Source organism: Lipotes vexillifer, unplaced genomic scaffold, assembly GCF_000442215.2.
Source record: "Lipotes vexillifer unplaced genomic scaffold, Lipotes_vexillifer_v1.1 scaffold1463, whole genome shotgun sequence".
Taxonomy (NCBI): domain Eukaryota; kingdom Metazoa; phylum Chordata; class Mammalia; order Artiodactyla; family Lipotidae; genus Lipotes; species Lipotes vexillifer.
In genome coordinates this window covers 1,597,804-1,621,895 of record NW_006778536.1, presented here as the reverse complement: position 1 = coordinate 1,621,895, position 24,092 = coordinate 1,597,804, and the positions used below count along the sequence as shown (strand labels likewise).

The window sequence follows — 24,092 nt, the reverse complement described above, 5'->3', positions numbered from 1 at the left end:
TCTTCCCGTGCAGTGCTCTCGAACCTGTGGGAAGGGGTGGAGGAAGAGGTCCGTGGCCTGTAAGAGCACCAACCCCTCGGCCAGGGCGCAGCTGCTGCCCGACGCTGTCTGCACCTCACAGCCCAAGCCCAGGACTCACGAGGCCTGTCTGCTCAGGCGCTGCCACAAGCACAAGAAGCTGCAGTGGCTTGTGTCCACCTGGTCCCAGGTAGGTGCACTGGTCCCAGGTGGGTGCACTGGTCCCAGGTGGGTGCAACGGTCCCAGGTGGGTGCACTGATTCCAGGTAGGTGCACTAGCCCCAGATAGGTGCACCTGATTCCAGGTAGGTGCACTGATCCCAGGTGGGTGCACTGATTCCAGGTAGGTGCACTAGCCCCAGATAGGTGTACCTAATTCCAGGTAGGTGTGCTGGGTCCCAGGTGGGTGTACCTGGTCCAAGGCAGGTGCACTAGTCCCAGGCAGGTGCACTAGTTTGAGGTAGGTGCACTGGTCCCAGGTGGGTGTACCTGGTCCCAGGTAGGTGCACTGATCCCAAGAGTGTGCACTAGTCCCAGGTAAGTGCACTGGTCCCAGGCAGGTGCACTAGTTCCAGGTAGGTGCATTTGGCCCCAGGTGGGTGCACTGGCCCCAGGTGGGTTCACTGATCCCAGTTGTGTTCACTGATCCCAGGTAGGTGTGCTGGGTCCTAGGTGGGTGCACTGGTCCAGGTAGGTGTTCCAGGTCCCAGGTGGGTGCACCAGGTCCAGATGAAACTGGGTGGACCCTCTCCTGCCTTGGGGCTGCCTCTCGTCTGGTCTCTCTGCTTCCACTTCTCCTCTGCTTCTTCTTCCCCCGAGTCTCTGGCCCCTGCCCATCCCCCGGTATTCAGTCCTCCCTCCTGGCACGCACTCCTTGGAGTGTCCTTCGGCTTTCTCATCACATCCCTGGAGTACCTCACCCAGGTCATCCACGCACTCATCACTCCCTCGTGTTGAGCAGAGACTGAGTGGGTGAACGGGTGCAGGTGTGAGGGGAGGGGTGTTCATTGCGCTGACCATGGGGTGGGGGTACCCACTGCACCCCAGAACATCTGCAGCCACTTCCCTGGCCATGCTTAGGTAATAGAGCAGGTGGATGACCTCAGGAGACAGAGGACCCGTTCCCTGAGAGGAACGTGCATAGGCAGGCTTCTCATTTGGGGAAGAGACTGCTTGTGCTGGGTTTGTTCGATGCCATGTGCTGCTGAAGGCTGGGAAGCCCCTCATCTGCACTGTCGGGGGGCTGTCCCAGCCCTGCTTCTCTGAGACCAACATTTGGAAACATGAGTTTGGAGTGTTAAAGGTTTTGTGACTCGCTTTGGCCCAAGTGGGGGCCGGACACCCTGCTGGGGAGCAGACAGAGCTGCCCACCCCTATGCCCAGGAGGGGATTTCGGGAGGCCATGCCAGCCCCCTGCCCTGGCGCAGCGAGCCCAGGGGCTGCCTGAGCAGCCTGTGAGAGGCTCCTCCAGAGAGGTGTGCATCACTCAGAGGCACGGGAGTCAGTAAAGCACAGAGGACATCAGAAAGCCAGCAACCCAGAGAACAGCAGCCGCCGCCACCCTCGGGAGCTCACCTGTAATTCCAGCTGCGGGGCTGCCTTTCCATAGCAGACATGAAAAGAAAGGCCCCAGCTCCCAGATCCCGCGCCCTCAGGGGCAGACTCAGGGCCTCAGCCCCCGTACCCACACCTCCAATGGCAACCTGTTCAGGAGGGAGGAATGAATCAATAAAGGGATGGTGTGCCGAGCAGGGTATTTAACCCGGGTAAGACAACACTTCCATTTGCCACTGAAAACTAAAAATATCATCACTCTTGGATAAAGCCTGTTTCTGCTAAGGTAGAATTCCTGGTCCTCTCTCACCTGGGACCTGGGAACATCAGAGTCTCTAGGACTGAATCGCGTTGTCGTTAGAAGACTTTTGTTTCTGTGCGTATCCCCAGAGGCTAAGTCCTTAGGAAGGAAGCAACTTGGGTTGCATAGTGTCTGGGGGGTGTCCCCCTGGGAAGCCCTTGCACTGAATGTATAACACATGCGGGCGCATGCACACACACACACACACACACAAACACACACACACACACACACACACACACACCAGAACTTCTCTCTTAGGCATGGCCCCCGCAAGGCCCTAGGAAGAGTCTTCCAGCTCATTCCTGGCATCAGGACACACTGAGCACACCTATAAGCCAGGTCTGAACATGAGTGTGAGGCCAGAACCCGGGCATCTGGGCTCCTCCGCTTATGTGATCTGTGGAAGTGTCAGCCCAAGGCAGCGATGCCAGCCACTGGGACCTTCCCCATGACCTCCGAGCTGACCTTTTGGTCTTCTCTGTCATCCCTCTGTGACAGGTGTCTGCAGCCTCCACCTGGCCACAGATTTGCCCATGCCAGAGGGTCTGGCTGCAGTGACAGCTCAGGCTCAGAGCACATCACCATGGGACCGAATGGGTTTGCTGTCTGTGCTCGCTCTCTTCAGGGCAGCACTCGGCTTTCTGAGGATGATTATGAGCCCTGGGTTTCCCCTGCCTGCCCCTGCTTTAGGGGCCAGCATTCACACTGCATTTGGGTTGTGTGAATCCATGGAGCTATTAAATTTCAGTGCATTCTGGTGTCAGTTACAGCCCAACATTTTAATTTCCCAGTGAAGCAGTAGCTCCAGAATTACTCTCTTCACGGCTTCCGATTGCCTTTTGCCCCAACTCATGCCCCCAGTGCTAGACCACTGTGACCGCAAGGTCTTCCTTTTTATGGCAGATACTGTAACACCATTTTAACAGGCCAAGGTCCCATATATTCCACTGACCATTTACACTTAGGTAAACGATCAAGCCGATATAATCAAGAGGCTTCTTGACGCGGCGATTTTGTAGAAGAGACAGCCGCCACAGGAGAAATACCCTTCACTCGTGTCCTTCGTTGTCTTTTCCTTTCAGTGCTCTGTGACGTGTGAAAGAGGAACACAGACAAGATTCTTCAAATGTGCTGAGAAGTACAGCTCTGGGAAATACCGCGAGCTGGCCCCGAGGAAGTGCTCGCACCTGCCGCAGCCCCGCCTGGAGCTGGAACGCATCTGCGCCCCATTTCCCTGCTCTGAACACCCCCTCTTCGAGGCTGCAGGCTCCCCACAGGCCGGCTGGTTTGCCTCGCCCTGGTCTCAGGTAGGGGTGAAGGGAGGGCGGGCAGAGCCCCTGCTCAGTGCTGGTGGCTGGCCTGGGTGGAGAGGTTCCGGCTGGATGTGAGCTGCTTGAAAGCAGATACAGTCACAAAACAACCATCCCGACTGGTATTTACCCAGAGATCACTTTGTGGCAAGTGTCCTGCTAAGTGTTTTACTGTGTATCCTACACACTGACAGGTGGGTATATACATACATACCTACATACATACATGTACATTTTATGTATACAGTCCCCAGTGCCTACCAGGGCACCAAGCCCATACTGAGTATTCACAGAATATTTGCTGAATGTGGAATTCTAAACGAAAAATAAATTCAATGAGTGACTCAGGGGGGCTTCCCTGGTGGTGCAGTGGTTAAGAATCCATCTGCCAATTCAGGGGACACGGGTTTGAGCCCTGGCCTGGGAAGATCCCACATGCTGCAGAGCAAATAACCCCGTGCGCCACAACTACTAAGCCTGCACTCTAGAGCCCGCGAGTCACAACTACTGAAGCCCGCGTGCCTAGAGCCCATGCTCCGCAGCAAGAGAAGCTACCGCAAGGAGAAGTCCGTGCACCACAATGAAGAGTAGCCCCCGCTCGCTGCAACTAGAGAAAGCCTGTGCGCAGCAACGAAGACCCAACGCAGCCAAAAATATTTTTAAATAAATTAAATAAATTAATTTTTTTTAAAAAATGAGTGACTCAGGGCATCCGCTTCTGGTCCTTATTTAGAGAACTACCCCCCACCAGCGCAGTCAAAGCTCACACGTGTCTGGGGGTTTGTTGTCACTGTCATTGATATTCCATGCCCTGTTGAAAGACCATGTGTAGCGGCATCATCTTTAGAAACCAAAGGCCACTCTCCCTCACCAACCACATGCCTCCTTCTGCTTCCTGGGACCGAATTTGAGACCAACGCACCCAGCCCATGTGGCTGGTGGGCAGGCTGGAGCACATGTGTTTCTGGTCACTGAGGTTCTCCCCAAGTCTGTGTACCTGATGGGATGAGGGAGGAAAGCTCCCAGAGGAAGCAGCAGGAACGTGGCCTGACCAGCTCCTAAAGAAGCAGGCTGCTGGGTCCCCAGCTCCACAGAAATGTGTAACCAGTGTTTATCTGGGTAAGCTTTACTAAGGACTGAACAATTACTGTTATTGATCTGCCAGTGGGGCAGGCCACACCCCAGGCAAGACACGCTTGTCTGCACCACCTGTCCTGGAAAGGACGTGAGTGTCCTGTGTGGAAATCAGTGCCAGCCAGGGGCCAGGCAGGAGGAGTGACTGGTGCAACCACAGTGCTTAGCCAGACGGGACCAGTGGTGCCGGACTTTGACCAGCTCTCCCTCCACCTGAGTCTCCTCACGTATTTCCTGGCCTCCGGGACATCTTCAATCCCTTCTGATGCAAAATCCCTTTCCTGAGGCCCCCGCACCATGACAGCCGCTGCACGTGGCTCCTCTCAGAAGGGACACCACACCCTGCCTCCTGGGCATGTCCTGTGTCTTGCCGTGAACAGTGTCCCCAAAACTCATATCCACCCAGGACCTCAAAATGCGATCTTATTCAGAAATAGGAAGTTTGTAGGTTTAATTAGCTAAGATGAGGTCATTCTGGATTCAGGCGAACCCTAACCCAATGACCAATGTCCTTATAGGACACACAGGGGAAAGGCCATGTGATAATAGAGGCAGAGATCACATTGATGCAGCTACGGGCCCAAGAACATCCAGGATTGCCAGCAGCCGCCGGACTCTGGAAAAGGATGAGCAGATTCCCCCTTAGGACCTCCAGAAGAGATGGAACTTGCTCCTTCTGCCAATGTCTTGATTTTATACTTCTGGCCTCCTGAACTGAGAGAGTTGTTTCTGCTGTTTCAAGACCCCCAGCTTGTGGTCATTTGTTCCAGCAGCCCTGAGCATCTAACACGGTGGTTATTGGTGTTACCAAACCTAATTTGAGTCTGTTTGCCCAATGCACAGCAAAGCCAATCTACTGACACCATTTTGTGGTGAAAGTACAGTGTTTACTGCATGCACCAAGCAAGGAGAACAGGCTCGAAAAGACCCAAACTCCCTGACAGCTTTCAGGAAAGGGTTTTTAAAGACTGAGGGAGAGGGTTATGGGGTACATGATCAGCTTGTTCACAGTTCTCTGATTGGTTGATGGTGAGGTAACAGGGTGGTATTTCAGGAATCTCAGTTGCCAATTTTCTGGCCCCAACCGGTATGGGCTCTATGTGCTGGTTGGTGGTCAGCATGCAGTTAACTTTCTCCACCTGGTGGGGTTTCAGTGTCTGCAAAACAACACAAGGACATGGCTCGGGATGCTATCTGTAGCCCTTGAGGAGGAACCAAAGGTCCTTGACTTTGTTTTATGGCTAAACTATTATTATTTTGTATTGCTGGACTGTTTTCCTTTGTTTCTGCATTTTTTAACTTCTCTGATTAAATTTTAATTTTTGGAACTTGGGGAAGGCCTAGGAGGTTAAAGCTTTTCTACAAACAAGAGGTGGGGGACACTGGGGGTGTCTGTCCCCAGGAAGGCCCCGCAGGGTGCTGCTCATTTTCAGTTGTGTCCTTGTCCCATCATGTTTCCTCCTGATCCCCCAAGGGTGACTCCCAGCAGCAAGGGCTGTGTCTTAAGTTCCTTCAATTCCTCTTAGCCCAGCTTGGAGTCTGAGGACAGTGGTCATGTGAGCTACAGCAGCTGAATCCGACAATACCATGGTGTCCGCCAGCACAGGGGCTTCTCCAGCAGGAGGAACATGAATCTCAGAGGGGAGACCTCAAGGCTCTGTGACCCGCAGTTCCCTGATCCAGGAATGGCCAAGAGGTGACAGGCAGTGGGCTCTTTCACTCTCAGCTCTCCTGATTCCCCACAGACCGGGGTCCCACAGCATGGCACCCACCCTCCCTCATGTGTGCCCGCCACCAACAATTCTATTGAACAATCTTCTGACGTAAACCCAACCCTGAATGCAAACCTGAAAAGAACAAGTTTGACAGAGCAAAATTCACACAGAATTATTATTTTTATCTAAGGCCAAAGGAAACAAATGGAAATATATATTGGAACCAAATTAATCCACCACGGAATCTTTTTCAGTATTAGCTAAAATTTTACTAGAATAAAACCAGTTCAAAATCCCCCCAAATGAAGCCCCAATTCATTCTGTTGGAGCTCTGCTGTGTATGTGAGCCCAGGATTGGCTGGTAATCAATAATCTTCTTTAGAAATCGCAACATCCCAGCCCGGCCATTGCCATCCCTCTGGTGCCTCTGCCATATCCCTGGTCCCAAACTCTGAGCTCTGCAGAAGGAAACCATCCCTCAGTCCTTGGAGAGGAAGAGACAGAAAGACCTTCCACCCACTGTATGCACTGCCCTCTAGCTGTGTTCTTGCTTTGCTTGGTTCCTCTTATCTTCAAACTTGATGTTGCTTTTTCATTTACAAATATATGAACCCCTCCCCAAATGGTATTTAAATTAGAATTTGATTAATTTAGAATATTGGACCAGGGGACCTTTGAACCACATCCTTTTCAAGCATTTGCTATTTTTAAGTAGGTCAAAAGTATCACTTGCTACACATGTTTCCCTTCTATTTTCCTCTGAGTGCACAGGCTTTCCAGCAAGGTGAAGGGGTGGATGAGCTAAGAGGCTGAGTCAAGTTGTTTCTGAGGCAGATGCTTCGCTTTCTCTGTCGTTTTGAGAATGTGAGTCAGAGACAAGTACAGGTGGATCCCAAGACCATGGTCCCTCTGTCCGTGGGGAGACTGAGGCTCCTGAGACTGAATCAGGCCAGTATTCACTCTGCTCAATTCAGAGACTTCAGGCAAATTTAGAAAAAGAAAAACAAGGTTTATCCTTATTTACTTTAAACCAAAACCTAAAACCTAAAAATACATCTTGCATAGTTTTCACCAGCCTGAAATATTCAATCTGTCTGTCTAATAAGTCATTTTTATCATAAGCTGCTTGAAGATCTTATCCAGTGTGACTCATCTATTACATTCCTAGTCCATAACATTTGGGAGTAATAACTCAAAGGCGATGTTTGCCATGAGCTCTTGTACCCAAAGCTCTGCGCCCTTCAATCGTGGGAAATTGTGGGACAGAAGTGCATGGCCAGTGCCTGGCTCAGCTTTGCCCCCAGACAGGTTATTCTTTGTAACAGCAGGAAGATGGCGGGTTCTGTTATTTGATCAGGAGAGTTTCTGTTGGTCTCAATGGTGCAGCTTATCATTTTGGTTAGTAGTGCATCACCTGGCAGGACTGACTTCATTCATTTGGGTCGTTTGGGCTTAGCATCCAGTGGATCACACTCTAACCTGGTCTTGGAAAGGCTTAAGTACGAACACCTGCTGGACTGTGTCTGACTCTACATGACAGAGACTGGGTGTGTTCTCAGTGTTGGAATGCCAGGGCCCTGTCTTGTTCCAGAGTTCCTCACCAGGACTGCGCACAAGTTGATGTGGAGACCCTTGGGCTCTCAGGGGCAAAGAGCCATGCCCCAGACATCATCGATAGGGTTTTCCATCTTGGCAACTATGACTGCAACAATGTATCAAACACACACACACATACACAGACTCACACATATGGGCATACATGTGAACACACACACACAGGCACACACAGAACATGTGGAGACTTCAGCAGGTTTGGTCTGGATAAGTGTGGTCATTCCATCACAGAGGGCTGCCCTGCACCCTGGATCCATTCGCCCACCGCTAATAACTTGCTCTCATCCTCTTCTAATTATGAGGGTGCACAGAAAAACAGGAACCGTTTTGTTGACATTGATGGATAAGGTCGCCTGAGCTGGAGGGAGTCTGCCTGTAACCAATTGAATTTGTACAAAAATACACAGCCCCATCTATGTTTAGAGCAGAAATTGTGTGTGTTGTCCCATCCTGACTGAGTAGACATTTGGTCTCTGGGAGAAGTTATGGTGGCTGAAGCTCCAGTCTTGGAGAGGTCCACAAAGGTGATAAATAAGGGAAGAAACTGCCCCCCCTCCCGCCGCTGTAGAGGCTTCACAGAAGGAAGATGAAGGTGTGAGACCTCTGGCTGTCTGCAGTTAACATGCATTTGTTTACTAAGTGTCCATACATTTGAGAGATGAACTTTGCCCTGGAAGAAGCCCCATGGTTTTACAGGTTCCTGTGAATGTGACAGGTGGACAGTTACCTTAGACTAAGACCATGTAGAACATCAATCAGGACTTAGAGCTCTCAGACATTGCCTTCCACTAGCATTTTTCCATGAAGACCAATAACATAAACAAGAGTAGTCGCTCTAATTTAAAACAAACCAGGAGGCAAACGTTATTATTTAAAAATGTATCTTTGTTTTTTTTTTGATAATGACTAAGAGTAATCATCAATTCCCCCATTCCTCCAGTCAGAGGTTATGCAGTGCCTCTTATACAGGGGTGGCCAATCCTCCTAGGAACACGGGGATCGCCGAGGGGACAGGGCACATAGAGGACATCCGAAGGGAGAGGTCTTTCAGCATTTCAATGTCCGTAGAGTCTGTCTGAGTGGACGTCTGCCCTGAGACTCCCTGGAAGGGGGCAGGACTGGTCAACCTACAGGGGCCCTTTCAGAGCAGAGTGTGCTGGTCTGCATGGGGTCCAGGTGAGGACGGGCATGCGTCACCCTACAGAAGGCCGTTTAATTATAGAATACAAGAAGACCCTCATTGCTAGACCTCAGGGGACTGTCCCACGGAATCCTGCCCCGACGTTTTTCTCCATCTGGTTCCTTGGTTCTTGGACAGAGCCCTGGTCTCAGGCCCTGATACCGGCAGCAGCATGTGGGGGTGAAGGGCCAGAGGCAACGGGAGGGGCCTTAAGGCGCCGGGGCCCCAGCAGTGGGGTGAGCAGCCCATGCCCGGCTATTCAGTGGTGATGTCCCTGCTCTGCACTCTGAAGCCACATGCCCCAGAGTCTGGAGGGACCCCCTCGCCCCTCAGCAAACAGACATAGAACTACCCACCCACTCACAGAGTGGGAGTTATCCACATTTTCTGGCTCAGGGACATTCAGACCGAGGCCCTGGAAGGTGAGCAGAAGTGAGCAGGGTGTGGTACGGAGAGTCCATGGACTGAATATGACAGTGACTGCCAGGGCCACGCGGGGGAAAGTCTCAGGTGCTCTATTAACTGTTTGCAGTCAAGCTGCAGGTCACCTTGACGTGCTAGTTTTGTTAGACTGAATGTGACTGAAGTCACTTCTGAAAATAGAAGAGGAAGGTGCTCTTGCCGGTGTGGTTCCGGTCACTCACTGGAGAGCAGTTCTCCGGTGTGTCCCGACCCGTAGCAGCGTGGCTACACATGCAGGTTCTCGGGCCCAGCCCAGACCTGCTGGCACTCAAGCTTTGGGCCTGGGCCCCAGCATTCTGCTTTGCTGAGTCCTGTGGTTCATTCGGACATGCATTTGAGCTTGAGAGCCACTGGTGTGGAGGGTGTCTCCAGCAGCAGGGGGTCTGGACAGAGGGTGACAGCAGCTGTCACTCTGCAGGTCAGAGAGCAGGTGCAGGACACCGTCAGCGCCCGGCACGGCGGCCGCCTCTCCTGCCATCAGTACGAGGAATGGCCTGAGACGCTCAGGCTAAACCCCATGAAGCTGAGGAAGAAGACTTAGCCTTTGACTTCAGATCTGAGTTCCGGTCTCTCTTTCCACCGAGTATTCCTTTCCCAGCAGTGTTGTATCCTGTGACTTGTCCTCCACACCTGCTGTTCCTGCAGCCCCAGCCCCTCACTCTCCACCCTGGGAGTCTGCACAGAGATTCTTAAGATCAACCCATCTGTAAATCCAGTGGAAAATCTGGAATGTGATTTCTAAACCCCATGCTGAGTTTGAGGCCATTATGTTTATGATATAGCTGAACCACTTGCATAGCTTTTCCTTCCTGGGGAAAACAAACAAACAAACAAAAGTGAATAAACTTTTTCAGATTCCTTCTTTTTCTTCCCTCTCCTGCTCTATCTCTGGTTCTATCAATGCGAAGTATTTTCAAAATCTGCAGCCAAACATCTTAGTTCTTTCTGTTTACATGAAGAAACACAAAAGTTGAGCTATTTGGAGGCTTTTTTTCCTAAAAATATGCCTCTCATGGGGAGTTTAAAATCTCTCTAGACCAGTGATTCTCACACTGGGTGTTCTTATGGATCATCTGGGGGTTGTGCAGATTCTGAGGCAGCGTCCGGAGGTGGGAGGCAGGGATGTTGACAGGCTCCCAGCTGTTGCCAGGGCTGTTTGTCCAGAAACCAAGCTTTGAGGAGCGGCTTTAGCAAGTGCCCTGAGGAAGGGAGAGCTGCTTGTGCTCAGCACTAGTGTCTGGAGCCTAGAACAATGCCTGGTAAGAGGAGGAGGATGATCCCTCTTTGTGAATAAATTAACCAATGAAGAAAAAAGAATCAAACCACTTGGTGCTGTTTAAGTGATGCAAAATGCTGGCCAGATCTCTTGATTTCTAATTGAGGCATAACATCTTTAGCAAGAGTGGAATTCTACCTCTGCAGCTGTCGATGAAAGAAACTCAACTCACAAGGCAGAGACATTCATCACCTACAGAGGAAGATGTGACCAAAAAGACCCTAGGAACCCTGTGGCAGTGCAGCCCTGTAAGTTCTCAGTCCACGATGGTAGCTGAGGGAGGGCCTGGAACCAGAGTGCAAAGCACCAAGGCCAGAATTGCAGCTCTGCTGGAATGTTCAGAAAGATGTTATAGGCAGTGGGAAACATCTAGCTCTATCGCGGATGAGCCTCATGATTCAGGAATCAGACATGAGCTTGCCCACAACATTGTTGTTTTCCTGGCTGCCATAGTCATATACTGAAACTGAACTATTGATGAATTTCACTGAAATTGTTTTGAGGAGAAGGGGTAAGCCTCACAGAATGTTCCAAACCCACATGCTTATCAGCTAAAGCCCTGGATTTTCTCTCCAGGGGCCCAGCCATCCTTTCCCTAAAGAGAAAAAAAAGAAGCAGGAACAATTCCTTCAGCTTATGAGTTTTCAGGACTCTTTGTTTCCAACTTTTCTCCCCACGAGGGGCAGATAGAGATGTTTTACTTACTCCATCGTGGAGTCCCTATCCCAGGGGATGCTAAAGCCACTTCTCCAGGCTCTGTTTGCAGCGGGTCCTGAACATCCGGCTGCAGGCAAGCGTCTGGCCTGCGGGCTGTTTCAGCTGTGGAAGACTAGCCCCAGGGCTCTTCCAATGGGGTCCTGGCACACGGACCTGTACATTCTGGCAGCAGCCTGAGTTATGTGTGTCCCTAAATCTGCACGGCTTTAGCCTCGTGTTTTAAAGCAATCACTTAGCTTATCCACAGGATATCCAAAACGTTCTCTGACCCCGACTATTTGCAGGTGCTCCTTTAATTGCTTACATTCCTAACGGTCTTGAACTCACAGCCTTGTCTGAGCACAATTCACATGCTTCCGTCTAGACCTCAAGTCGCCTTCTTTGTGGGCATATTCACTCCTACACGTTTGGGCCCTTCCGTCTCTCTGATCACCCACGTCCCTGCTGGTTTATTGCCGGCAGTTGATCTCAGAGAGACCCGCTGCTGTGGTCTGTGGGATGTGCGCTCGGCCAGCTGGTGTGGTATGGTCTGACCCAGCCTCTCCTTCCTACTCTGGCTCTGCTGTGCTCTGTGCCTTAGAGTGCGGGGGCCTCAACGTCGGGAAACAAAGTTCCCGGGAGCATGCGAACGAGCCCGGGGAACCTCCAGACATGCAGAGTCCCTGCACTTGGGGTCTGGAAGGGGCTGAGTGTCAACTCCTGGGGATTTGGCTTGTCAAGCTTTTCCAGGTCAGGGGCACCAGAAAGGCTGGCTTGGTGATGGCATTTCATGAGAGACCCATAGCCTGCATCCCCAGATGCGTGCCACTTTTTGGTGTCCATCAGACCGTTGATGACTCAAGGACATTCAGACTTCTGGGCTTCTCCCCAGTGTCCATACCTGGGAAAAATCCAGAATCTGCTCAGCCACCCACAGTGGTTGGTTGAGGCAGACCACCGTGAGGAGACTGTGGGTGGGGGGAAGCTTGTGAGAGCAGCTGACCCAAGGACCTGGTGGCCCTGGTGACTCTTGCTTGTGCTTCCCGCAGTGCACGGCCAGCTGTGGAGGCGGCATGCAGACGAGGTCTGTGCAGTGCCTGGCGGGGCGCCGGCTGGCCGTGGGCTGCTCCGCGCACCAGAAGCCCGCGGCCTCCCAGGCCTGCAACACCCGCTTCTGCCCCATCGCACAGAAGAAAGGTGAGTGTCAGAGCCCCTCAGCTTGACCTTGGCATTTCGGGGGGGCTGTCCCGTTTCTAGAGTGTCTCCTAAGAGGGCTGAGCAGGTGTGGGGCACCTGCTAGGTCAAGGGGCTGGTGTCGGCTCCCCGGTTCTCTCTCCATCTCCTCCCCCAGCTTTCCCATGACATAGCCCTCAAAGCAGACCCCTCGCTTCTCACGCCTCCCCAGAAATGACACAGACGGTTGGGAAATCAGATTGCTTCTGTTTCACTGATGCTCTTTATATTCAGAGAAGCCGATTTTAAGTAGAGCAGCCTTTTCCGCCCGAGGTAAAGGAGAACCCAGATTATTCCTTGGATGCGCTCTAAACGCCATCCCTGTGCACACGCCCTCGGTGCCTCAGGTATTTGTGGGGACCATGCCCTGTGTATCTGTTGAGATTTCTGGAAGAGAAAACGGGGCTGGAGGAGAATGAGTGGTCTGGCTCAATCAGGGACTCAGCAATTGGAGTCCAGTCCACAGAAGCCCCATCACCTCGGGTGGATGAGTGGTTAGGTGGATGGGTTTAGCACAAAAAGCAGAAAATTTCAACTTTGCGGGAAGCTTCCAAGAAAGGTCTTGTGAAAACAGTACAACCCACATGGCCCATTTGACCTGAGGAGCTGCCCTCCTTCAGCAGCTTCAGGGCAATGACAGATTTATCTTGATTTTCTGGAGTTATTGCCAGTGGCAGCAGACACGGGGTGCTGGAACGGTGACTAACTCGGGACTGCTCGCTTTCAGACACCTTCTGCGAGGACCGCTTCCCCTGGTGCACCCTGGTGCCCCAGCACGGGATGTGCAGCCACCACTTCTACGGCCAGCAGTGCTGCAAGATGTGCTCCACATCCAACCTGTGAGCTGACAGGGCACAGGAGGTACCTGTTTCCAGCACCAGCGAGCTGTGTGGTCTACACCGGGGTGCTTCCGAGGAAGATGGAAGCGGGGAGAAGAAAAAACATCTGGGGCTCTTATATATGATTCTGTGCATGCCTGTGTGTGTGTGTGTGCCCGCGCGTGAGCGTGTGTGTGACTCGTGTGTGTGAGCGCATCCCCAGGCACATGGACATGCTCTCGGGGAGGTGGGGATGTCGAGTCAGGCCACAGGGCGCACTGTGCAGCAGGGCACGTGCTCACCTAGAACTGCAGAGCTTTGTCCAGGAAGGCAGGCCAGGAAATGAGGGAGAAGTTCGGAACACCTGCCTCTAAGGATGCCGGCCCAGCTCCCACCTGCAGGTCCCTTCCAACAGCGGGATCAGTTTTCGGCTGAGTCCCCAGGCCCATCCTGCCCCAAGAGCAGTTTCTCTGCACAGGGACCTGGGGCCCGGACAGGAGAGCTGGTCTCCATCCTGATTGGGGGCCTCGCCTCTGGAAACGGGAAAATGAAATCTCTGCTAGGGTGCTCCTGTCCCTTTCAGACTCATGTGCTGGAGAAGAGAATTTTCTTATTTTATGTTTTATCTTTCTCAGTTATTTACAAGTGAGTGTTCCTATTTAAACCCATTTCTTACTGCTTTTCTATTTCAAGTGACAGAATTACAGGTTGTATATGAATTAGAGACTTACCGATTACACCGAATCCCCACCGTCCTACTGAGGACTGGTGTTGGGTCCACTTGGGCAGATGTCAAGTGATGACCCTGGAGCCCTGTGTTTCATTTTTGTATTTTGTGGGGTTTTCAAAAAAAATGTTTCCGTAAATTTTGGTTGTTTTTGTAACACCCATTCAGAAGGAAGGCCTATTTCCTGATGAAAAGCTGCGCGGCTGGCCTCTGACATCCTCCTGTCAGTATCCGTGTGGCTTTTAATCCTTTCCTGCGGTGCGATCTCCATTCCAAATGGCACCTGGGTATTTATATTTACTGAAGTTTTATAATAAATTTTATATTGTGCGGCATGCTTCTGAACTGCTCGTGAGTCTTCATGACGTCTGCTCTTAGATGCGAGGGCTGGCACAGAGACCGGGAAATTGGCCTCAAAGAGAAATGGGGCTCCAGAACCTGGTAGAAAGTGCTGGAATCAGTCTGAGGAGAAAGTGCCCCCGAATGAGGAGGCTTCAGGGAAGACGGTTGGTGATGGTGGCAGCCTGTGCAGGGGGGCACTTCTGCAGGGTTATCCCGCCCAGGGACCAGGTTTTCTACGGCTTCACCTGCAACATGCGCAGGGCAGGTGCAGCCTCTCTCGAGATGACACGATTAATTGAAAGGTGACCCCTGACCCTGTTATCCCTGCTGTATTAGTCAGCATTCTCTAGAGACACAGGCACAATGTATTTATAGAGGAGGTGGCTGTTTTAAGGGATTGACTCACACGATTGTGGGAGCTGGCAAGTCCAAAATCTGTACGCCAGGCAGCAGTCCAGAAGCTCGGGTTAGAGTTGATGATGCAGCCTTTAGCCTGCAGAGGTTCTGCAGAGCAGCAGGCTGGAAACTCAGGCAGGGTTTCTTTTTTTTTTTTTTGAAATTGAAATTGAAATCAAAAATCCCCCAACAAACAAAAGCCCAGGACTAGATGGCTTCACAGGTGAATTCCATCAACATTCAGAGAAGAGCCAACATCCATCCTTCTCAAACTCTTCCAAAATATTGCAGAGGAAGGAACACTCCCAAACTCACTCCATGAAGCCACCATCACCGTGATACCCTACTTTTCTCTCCTGTAGTAGAGAATGGAACCACCATTTACTGACTTCGCATTGAACATGAATCTCAGAATTCCTGGTTGCCCACTGGTTAAAACTTGGTGCTTTCACTGCCATGGGTTTGATTTTGATCCCTGGTCTGGGAACTAAGATCCCACTGGCTGGATCATACTCTTCGGCGTGGCTGTCCCAGCAGTCTGTGGGTGAACATGGGACCGGGGCACAGAGGATCCTCCCGGCCCCGAGACAGAGTCAGGCCAGATGGTGCCCACACCGAGCCTCAGACCCTTCTCAGAACAGCAGGCACAGCACCCTCCTGGCTCTCTTTACCTCGGGCCGGCCCAAGGTACCGAAGCTCCCCACCAGCGAACAGATCCCTCAGGCAGGGTTTCTATGTTACAGTCTTGAGGCCAAATTCCTTCTTCTCAGGGAAACATCAGTCTTGCTCTTGGGACCTTCAACTGATTGGACGAGGCCCACCCCACTGTGATGGGTGATTGGCTTTACTCAAAGTCCACTGATTTAAATGTTAAATGTTAAACAGGTCTATGCATGCACCCCAGTGTTCATAGCAGCACTATTCACAATAGCCAAGACATGGAAGCAACCTAAATGTCCATCAACAGGCAAATGGATAGGGACTTCCCTGGTGGTGCAATGGTTAAGAATTGGCCTACCAATGCAGGGGACACAAGTTCAAGCCCTGGTCTGGGAAGATCCCACATGCCTCGGAGCAACTAAACCCATGCACCACAGCTACTGAGCCTGCGCTCTAGAGCCCGTGAGCCACAACTACTGAAGCCCATGTGCCTAGAGCCCATGCTCCGCCACAAGAGAAGCCACCGCAGTGAGAAGCCCCCATACCACAAATAAGAGCAGCCCCCACTCACTGCAACTAGAGAGAGCCCGTGCGCAGCAACAAAGACCCAACACAACCAAAAAATAAATTAATTAATTTTTTAAAATACTTAAAAAAAAACATGAATGGATAAAGAAGATGTGGCACATATATACAATGGAATATTACTCAGCCATAAAACAGAATGAAATATTGCCATTTGCAGCAACATGGATGGACCTAGAGTTTATCATACTAGGTGAAGAGAGCCAGACAGAGAAAGACAAACATCATATGATATCACTTATATGTGGAACCTAAAAACTTATACAAATGAACTTATTTACAAAACAGAAACAGATTCACAGACATAGAAAGCAAACTTATGTCTACCAAAAGGGATAGTGGGGTGGGTGGGATAAATTATGAGCGTGGGATTAGCAGATGCACACTACTATATATAAAATAAGTAAGCGACAAGGTCCTACTGTGTAGCACAGGGAACGGTATTGAATATCACGTAATAAACTATCAATATAGTGGAAAAGAATTTTCAAAAGAATATGTATATATGTATATGTGTATGTGTGTATATATATATATATATACACACACACATATATATATATATACACACACACATATATATATATATATATATATATGGAATCACTTTTCTGTACACCAGAAACTAATATAACATCGTAAATCAACTAAACTTCAATAAATTTTTTTTTTTAATTTTTGAAATGTTAATCACATCTAAAATACACCTTCACAGAAACGCTAATCTGGTGTTTGACCAAGCAAGTGGACCTCAGAGCCCAGCCTAGTTGATATGTACAATTAACCATCACACCAATCCCCCTCGGACTGGATTATGCCAGCCCTCACTGGGGACCCAGAAAACCTGCAGCTGAGCCTGGGATTACAATGGACACCTGCCCTCCCAAATGCCAGCTGCCCCAAGTGCAGCTCCTGGTGTGGCCAGCCCCACTCACCCTGTGCACCTCCCTGGCTTGCAATAGCACCTGCACCACCTCAGTGAGCCCCTGGGCCCACCGTGCGGGAGATGGTCCGAATCCCGTTTCACTGGCCTGGCTCTTGTGAAGGATGCAAAGTGGCCCGTCACATGGTCCCGTCTTCAAGGACTTGTTTCATCAGTAAAGTAACGTCGGGCCCCAAAGTGCTGTATTACAAGAATAGGGAGGCGCAGAGGAGGGGGAGATTCGCTCCCACTGAGAGGGCAGTGATAGACCAGAAGGGCAGGCTGCCCTCCAGACACTAACGCAGGGAAAAAAGAATGAAAAGAGGCAGCTGCATAATGAAGCTGCCCGATCTGCCCTCAGCTCTGTGCTGGAGGAAGAAGAAAGATAAAGGGCCTCACTGGGCAAAGTTTTGCCAAATCCTTTGCAAGACAGTATTATTGCAAGAGACTGAAATTACAGGCCAAATATAAAGAAGGCTGTGTTTTAATATGTAATTCAGATGTCACTGTGTGGGTGCCAGAAGCCGGGGCCCTGTGTGAGTGGTCTGGTTCCTGCCATCCTGAAGGCAGCTTGCGGCCTTGAGGCCGCTTGCCCACTTCAGGCACATTTTTTCTGCTAAAAGAGTATCAATGATTTCAGCATCAAAATTACGGTTCAAAATTTAAAAAATAGTCATTCTGCATTTTCCACATACTAAGTTTGTCATTCCTTTTTTTAAAAAAATTTATTGAAACATAGTTGATTTACACTGTTGTGTTAGTTTCAGGTATACAGCAAAGTGATTCAGTTATATATATATATATATATATAAAACTATCTATAGATATATAACCATCTACATATTCTTTTTTAGATTCTTTTCCCTTATAGGGTATTACAAGATATTGATTATAGTTCCCTGTGCTGTACAGTAGGTCCTTGTCGATTATGTATTTTATATATAGTAGTGTGTATCTGTTAATCCCAAACTCCTAATTTATCCCTCCCCTGCTTCCCCTTTGGTAACCATAAGCTTGTTTTCTATGTCTGTGAGTCTATTTTCTGTTTTGTAAATAAGTTCATTTGTATCATTTTTTTTAATTCTACATATAAGTGATATCATAAGATATTTGTCTTTGAATTACTTCACTTAGTATGATAATCTCTACGTCCATCTATGTTGCTGCAAATGGCATTACTTCATTCTTTTTCATGGCTGAGTAGTATTCCATTGTGTGTGTGTGTGTGTGTGTGTGTGTGTGTGTGTGTACACACACACACACACACACATATATATAGACATATATATACCACATCTTCTTTATCCATTCCTCTGTTGATGGACATTTAGGTTGCTTCCATGCTTTGGCTGTTGTAAACAGTGCTGCTATAAACATTGGGGTGCATGTGTCTTTTCAAATTAGAGTTTCCTCTGGCTGTATGCCCAGGAGTTGGATTACAGGATGGTAGCTCTGTTTTTTTTTTTATTCATAAAACTTAAAGAGCATTGTAATAGGCTTTAATTTTCTCTGCTGAATCCTAAAACTGACTATCACATCATCACAAGCTCTGGGCTGCAAAATTCACCCCTCTTTTCCCCCTGTACAAGATTCCTGCTCTTTAAAAGTCAGGTTTGTGAAGACATTAGGAGGTTGGATTATAGTGAAACTCAACTCATGAATGGCAGCCCTCCAACAGGGTCATAAATTCAGAGTCTTTAAAATAAGTCCCTTTGAGCAGAGCAGCCGTTCCAGAAAACGGTTCTCCTGCTGCTCGCAGAGGACAGGTCAGGGATGACAACCTTAGCCTGGTCACCGGCTGGTGAGGGGTCATCAAAGGCCACAGCCCAACTAACCTAGCTGGTTTCTTGCCTTGGCTTAGTGTCTGATGCTGATTTCCCCGGTTGCTCTGTAATCATCCACCTTCCTGGCGTCATGACACCCAACACTCAGAGACTCAGAGTGAAGCCTGCTCTGTCCACTGGGGGAAGCTCTTGACCTGCCCAGGTTGCTGCTTCTCTCAGGTGAGCAGAGTCACTGGATCAAGAGGAGATGCCACAGGGATGATGCTTTGCCCCAGAACCAAACCCAGCTTTTCTCCGTCCCTTAGACGTGGAGAAAGGGTGCTGAGATGAGGGACTGGAAACACAAATCTCTCAAGTCAGGGTCCTGTTTTGTCTCTACACAGATGTTGACATGCACATGCAGAATGCAGGGATGGGCATGTATATGAAGTCAGGTTTTGTTCCTCATAATTAATTTTGACTTTTTGCAACTCAAAAAAAGCTTTTGGCTTACACACTTCAGCAAGTCCTATTTGCTAATTTCCAGGTGGAAACAAGATCACTTTGGAGAGTACAAGTGGACACAATTAATATGCATGCCAGGACGCCAGGGCCAGACACAGTAGTCTCACCTACACACATGACAGACCACTTCACTCACTCACGCTACTTTATTTCTCCTCCAGGTGAGAAAATGGCTTTACTTACCACACTTACCAGATGCCCCAAGGCTGCCAGAAGTGAAGGCAGCAGGGCTCATGCCCTCGATGGGTCCCGATAGCTGAGGCCTGCAGTTTGCACCAGCTTTGCAAAGTGCAAGGGACCGGCAGCTTGGCCCAGGCTAGTTTCTAACACAACACGGCCCAGCCATCACAGTGAGCCCGCCCAGGCCCAGATTCCTCTGGCTCAGCCTCACTTATCACACCACCAGCCTGGAAGAAGCCATGGCCGCAAATGAGCACGTTGTCTAGAGGCACTGAAAGAAAATGGATTACTCACCTTGTCATTTATGCCACCGTGAATTCCACATGTAGTCACCGCACACTAACTCTGTCGGTCAGCTTGGTGGCTGCAAGGACAACCCCAAGGTCACGGAGGCTTATAAGGACAAAGGTTTATCTCTGCCTCTGTGGCTGTTCATTGCCTGCGGAACTGTTCTGGGTGTTTTCCTCAATCCCGAGTCCAGGATGAAAGGCAGCCCCCCCTAAGGCCATACTGTTTGGATGGCAGAGAGAGGCAGGTCAGCAGCTGCTGGTCATGGTCGTTGCCTGTGACTGCTTCTGCCCAGAACAGGCCCCCGGGTCACGTGTACTCACACCCTGCCATCCAGAGCAAAGCGCACTCAAAACCAGGGTGAATGGGGCGGGGATCTGAACTCCTCCCACAGGGAGGCCCTTGTGGCAGACGGCGTGGTGAGGTGTGCACTGCATATACCAGCAAGGGCTTGGCTCTCAGACCAGCCGAGTCACCCGTCACACGTACTGTGTGCCAGGCGTTGCTTCGACGCTCACTCACGTGAGAATAAATAGGGCCCCTTCCCTTAAAGCTGCTGCGGTGTGACGGTCCTGGACGAGCCAGAGCCATTTCCCCTCCCTTGCTGTTGGCTGTATTGTCTATAAAACAAAGCAATTAGATCTTTCAGATTCCTCAACAATTCCACGATGCTATCCCTTCCATTTTATTTATTTTTAAACTAACCCTTGACTGGAAGTCATGAATTAACCCTGAGCACAGAATCTCGTATCATGCAATCCAGCCGGGAGGGTCCCACTCTGCGTTAGAAGCAGATAAAGAGGGCTCAAGGGAATTTTTAAAGACCGTTTTGGTGGTGCCTATTGAAATCCTTACACCTACACTCATACACTCACAGACTCCAGAAATGAGCAGAGCAGAGCCCACCTGTAATTCTCCAAGAGGCCAGGTGGGTCGAGTCCAGACCAGGGTGTCCAGGGCTACCTGCCCACCCGGCAACGGAGGGAACCAAAGGCAGTGCCGAGGCTCCTCCTGCCAGGGTCTCCAGCAGGAACTGTCCCCGGGCCCACGTGCCTGCTGGACTCGCCCTGACAGTGGCCTGGCTGCCGTCCATGGTCTCGGGCCTGAGCCAAGACGCCCAAGGCTCCCACCTGGGTCACGTGCAGCCATGGGTCACAGTGGCTGAAATTTCTTCTGACCTCAGGTTTGATGGCTGACCCTGGCAGATGACACCCCAGCTGGGGTTCTGCACTGGGTTTACAAAGCATGAACGCTTGAATCTGAAGTACGGCAGAGACTCTGTGGCACCCGTGTACCCTGTGGCTGAGAGGCGAGGCACCCTGCCTCCCAGTTGGAGCGTGAGGTGTGGGTGAGCACATTTTACTGCTTTGCTTCGACATCTACCCATCACCATCTGCTCAAGGGCTGAGGAAGGATGCCAACCTCCCCAGGAAAACCAGGCTCAAACCAGGAGATGAATGTACAGGCCACCCATCTCCATGATTTCCCCAACACCTCCTCCTCCTATTGCAAGGCATGACTCTGCACCACGGGGCACCTCTCGCCCCGCTGTCGCCTCCAAGCAGAAAACCACGCCTTCCCACGGGGACCGGAAGGCCACAGAGCTGCCTGCCCCAGAGGTCTCCTCCTGCAAATGCAGATGGGACCCCTCGGCTTGTCCGCGGCAGCCGGGAGCACCTAAATGTCCCATCGCAACCCTCGGACCCACTGCCTGAGGGGAAATAGGCCAAATGCTTGTGCAGCTTTAACTCTCTCCCCTCATTTTTGAGTGAGAGCAATAGTCCTGGAAGGTGCTGCACTTCTGTACCCTTCAAGGTTACTCCCAGACCCTGGAATACCCTAAAACTCCTCCTCCAGCACACTGTTGGCTGTGGACTGAATTGTGTCCCCCCATTCAATGCTGAAGCCCTAACCCCCAAAGTGGTTGTATTTGGAGATAGAGCCTGAGTGGGGGTAATTAAGGTTAGATGAGGTCATAGGGTAGGGCCCTGATCCCATAGGACTAGTATCCTTATGAGAAAAGGAAGAGGCACCAGAGATTCATTCCTTCACTCTCTCATACACGCACACACACACACACACACACTCACCTGTGCGTGTTGGGGTAGGAGACAAGAGAACATTATAAGATTTGCAAAAACCAACCAAGTAATTTTTTACTCTTCCCTTACTCTCAGGAAACAGTTTAATAAGAATAAATAAGAATAGTTTTCTTATTCTTTCTTCCACTTTTCTTTTAATGAGTGCTATATATCCACCTACACCTCAAATCAACTCTTAGAAAATTTAAATAAAGAGAGACAGCAGGAAGTAAAAAGAAAACATGTGATATCTTTAGAGATTCATGGTCAGGTTAAGGTTCTAGGCACAACCATTCATGTTGGAAGTTTCATCAGGATGGAGCAGCCTGCATGAACAATTTGAAAGCAAACACACACAGCTGTTTCTTTATTATATTAACTGAGGGTATGGCATGTGACAGGTGGCCTTCTCTTCAATTTTGAGAGACAATACTGTGTGAAACACAGTAAATGAACACGAAGGATCATCTCAGCATCATTCCTTCTCTGGTCCTTCTCTCCACAGCGGGAGAACATTCCTACCACAGTGATCATTAGTTTTACATTAGTCCCTTTCTTCTGTCTGTACCTGGAGGTCAGCATCCCCTCTCCCGTGGCATGAGGACAATGCATTCTGAGTTTTCTTGTGAGTTCCAACCACAGACACTAATTTGTCAGCCTTTCCTGTATGCTCATGGCCCTCCCAGCCATAGGGTTGAGATGCAGATCAGGGGCAGAAGGGTGAAAAGGCTGCATGTGGAAAAGTCACCCCTTGTGTTTGGTGGGCCATGGGGCAGGAGGACCTCCATGTGCAGGTGCCATTCAAGGGGCTGCAAGAGGTGCCATCAAAGGCCCGGGTGACTTCCAGGTCTTTGTGGAGGACAAGGCCCCTTCTTAGACTCTGAGTTAGAGGAATGATCTTTCTACAATGTCCCCTAAATAATTTACCAACCTGTTTTCCACATTTTCACCATGGCAACAATGGTGATTTTGGAAGCTGAGCTCACCTTAATATTTTTGCCCACGTTAGGTCCAACTGAGTGAGAGATGTAGGAAAACAAACCCTCCCTTCTGATTCCAAGTGGTTTCTCCCTGAATGTCCTCCCCACCTCGTTTGCCCGGCAGCAGGATCCCCTGCAGCTCTGCTGTCCTACGTGGGCCCCTTCTTTGGAAACCGCAGCCCCTTCCACAGGCCCTGCTTGGTCTTCAGCCTCAGAATCTTTTTCCCTCTAGGCTCTGCTTTTCAACTGGCCTCTGTCTGAGTCCATTCAGGCTGCCATCCCAGGACACGACAGACCGAACAGGGGATTTAAACAACAAATAATTCTATCTCATACTTCAAGGTGCTGGGAAGTCCAAGATCAAAGTGCAGGCAGATCTGGTATTGCTGAGAGCTCTCCTTCTGGCTTGCAGGTGGCCTCTCACGGTAGATAGAGAGGACATCTGGCTCGTCCTCTTCTTAAAAGGGCAGTAATTTCACCATGGGAGCTCCATCCTCACAACCTCATCCACATCTAGTCACTTCCCAAAGCTCCCCCAACCTCACAAATACCATCACAAAGAGGATTTAGGCTTCAGCATATGAATTTGGAGGGGACACAAATGGTCTATCCACAGCAGCCCCTGAGATGTGTCCCTTCAGGGGCCCTGGGAGAATCATCAATGCATCATGTCCAAATACGAGCCCCCTCCAAGCTCTGCTGCTTCTCTCTGCAGGTATCTCCCACCTTGGTCACCATCCTCCCGCCTCCAGTCACTGTATGGTACCTCTGAGGACCGCCACACACCCACTACACCTTCGATCAGGACAGCCTGAGGCCTGACTGACACAGACATGTACCCACTTATGCAGAAAGTGGTTTTCATGTGGACAAAGCCCCTTCCTCAGTAAAAGCGCTTTTTTTTTTTTTAACCAAAAGCTGAAAGGACCAGAAACTTCTTCACACATTCCACAAACATCATAAATGAACAAATATGTCACAAGTCGAAGAACAAAGATCATCTTCCAAATAGATTCTAATTTTCTTGCAAGTTCTTTTGGTGGGGAAGGGAGTTGGGGAAGGAGAGGAGAAATGCGTGTGTCTGGGGCATATTGCTTTGCCAGTGAAACAGCAAGTGAAAGGTGGGTAATAAACACTAACTATTTAATAAAGATTTGCCGAAATGAAATGGAATCGCCCAAATTATGAATTTGCGCACAGAACCACGTAAGGAGAAGGCTGTGTGCTGGGTCCGGCTTCCTCTTGAAAAGAAAATGCATGAAAGACATAAAAATGTTTTGAAAAGTCGAAGCCCTATAAAGGTAAGATATTGTTAGGATAGAGTCACTA

General features: G+C 50.0%; 1 protein-coding gene across 1 annotated transcript in view; it reads left to right on the top strand.

The window, feature by feature from the left end:
* ADAMTS16 (ADAM metallopeptidase with thrombospondin type 1 motif 16) overlaps positions 1 to 13,339 on the top strand; it is a 156,178-nt gene extending 142,839 nt beyond the window's left edge. The window contains exons 20-23 of the mRNA XM_007451658.1: positions 14 to 208; positions 2,959 to 3,183; positions 12,313 to 12,460; positions 13,224 to 13,339. Coding sequence (XP_007451720.1) covers positions 14 to 208; positions 2,959 to 3,183; positions 12,313 to 12,460; positions 13,224 to 13,339 — 684 coding nt within the window. The remainder of the gene's footprint in view (positions 1 to 13; positions 209 to 2,958; positions 3,184 to 12,312; positions 12,461 to 13,223) is intronic.
* The last annotated feature ends 10,753 nt before the right edge of the window (positions 13,340 to 24,092 follow it).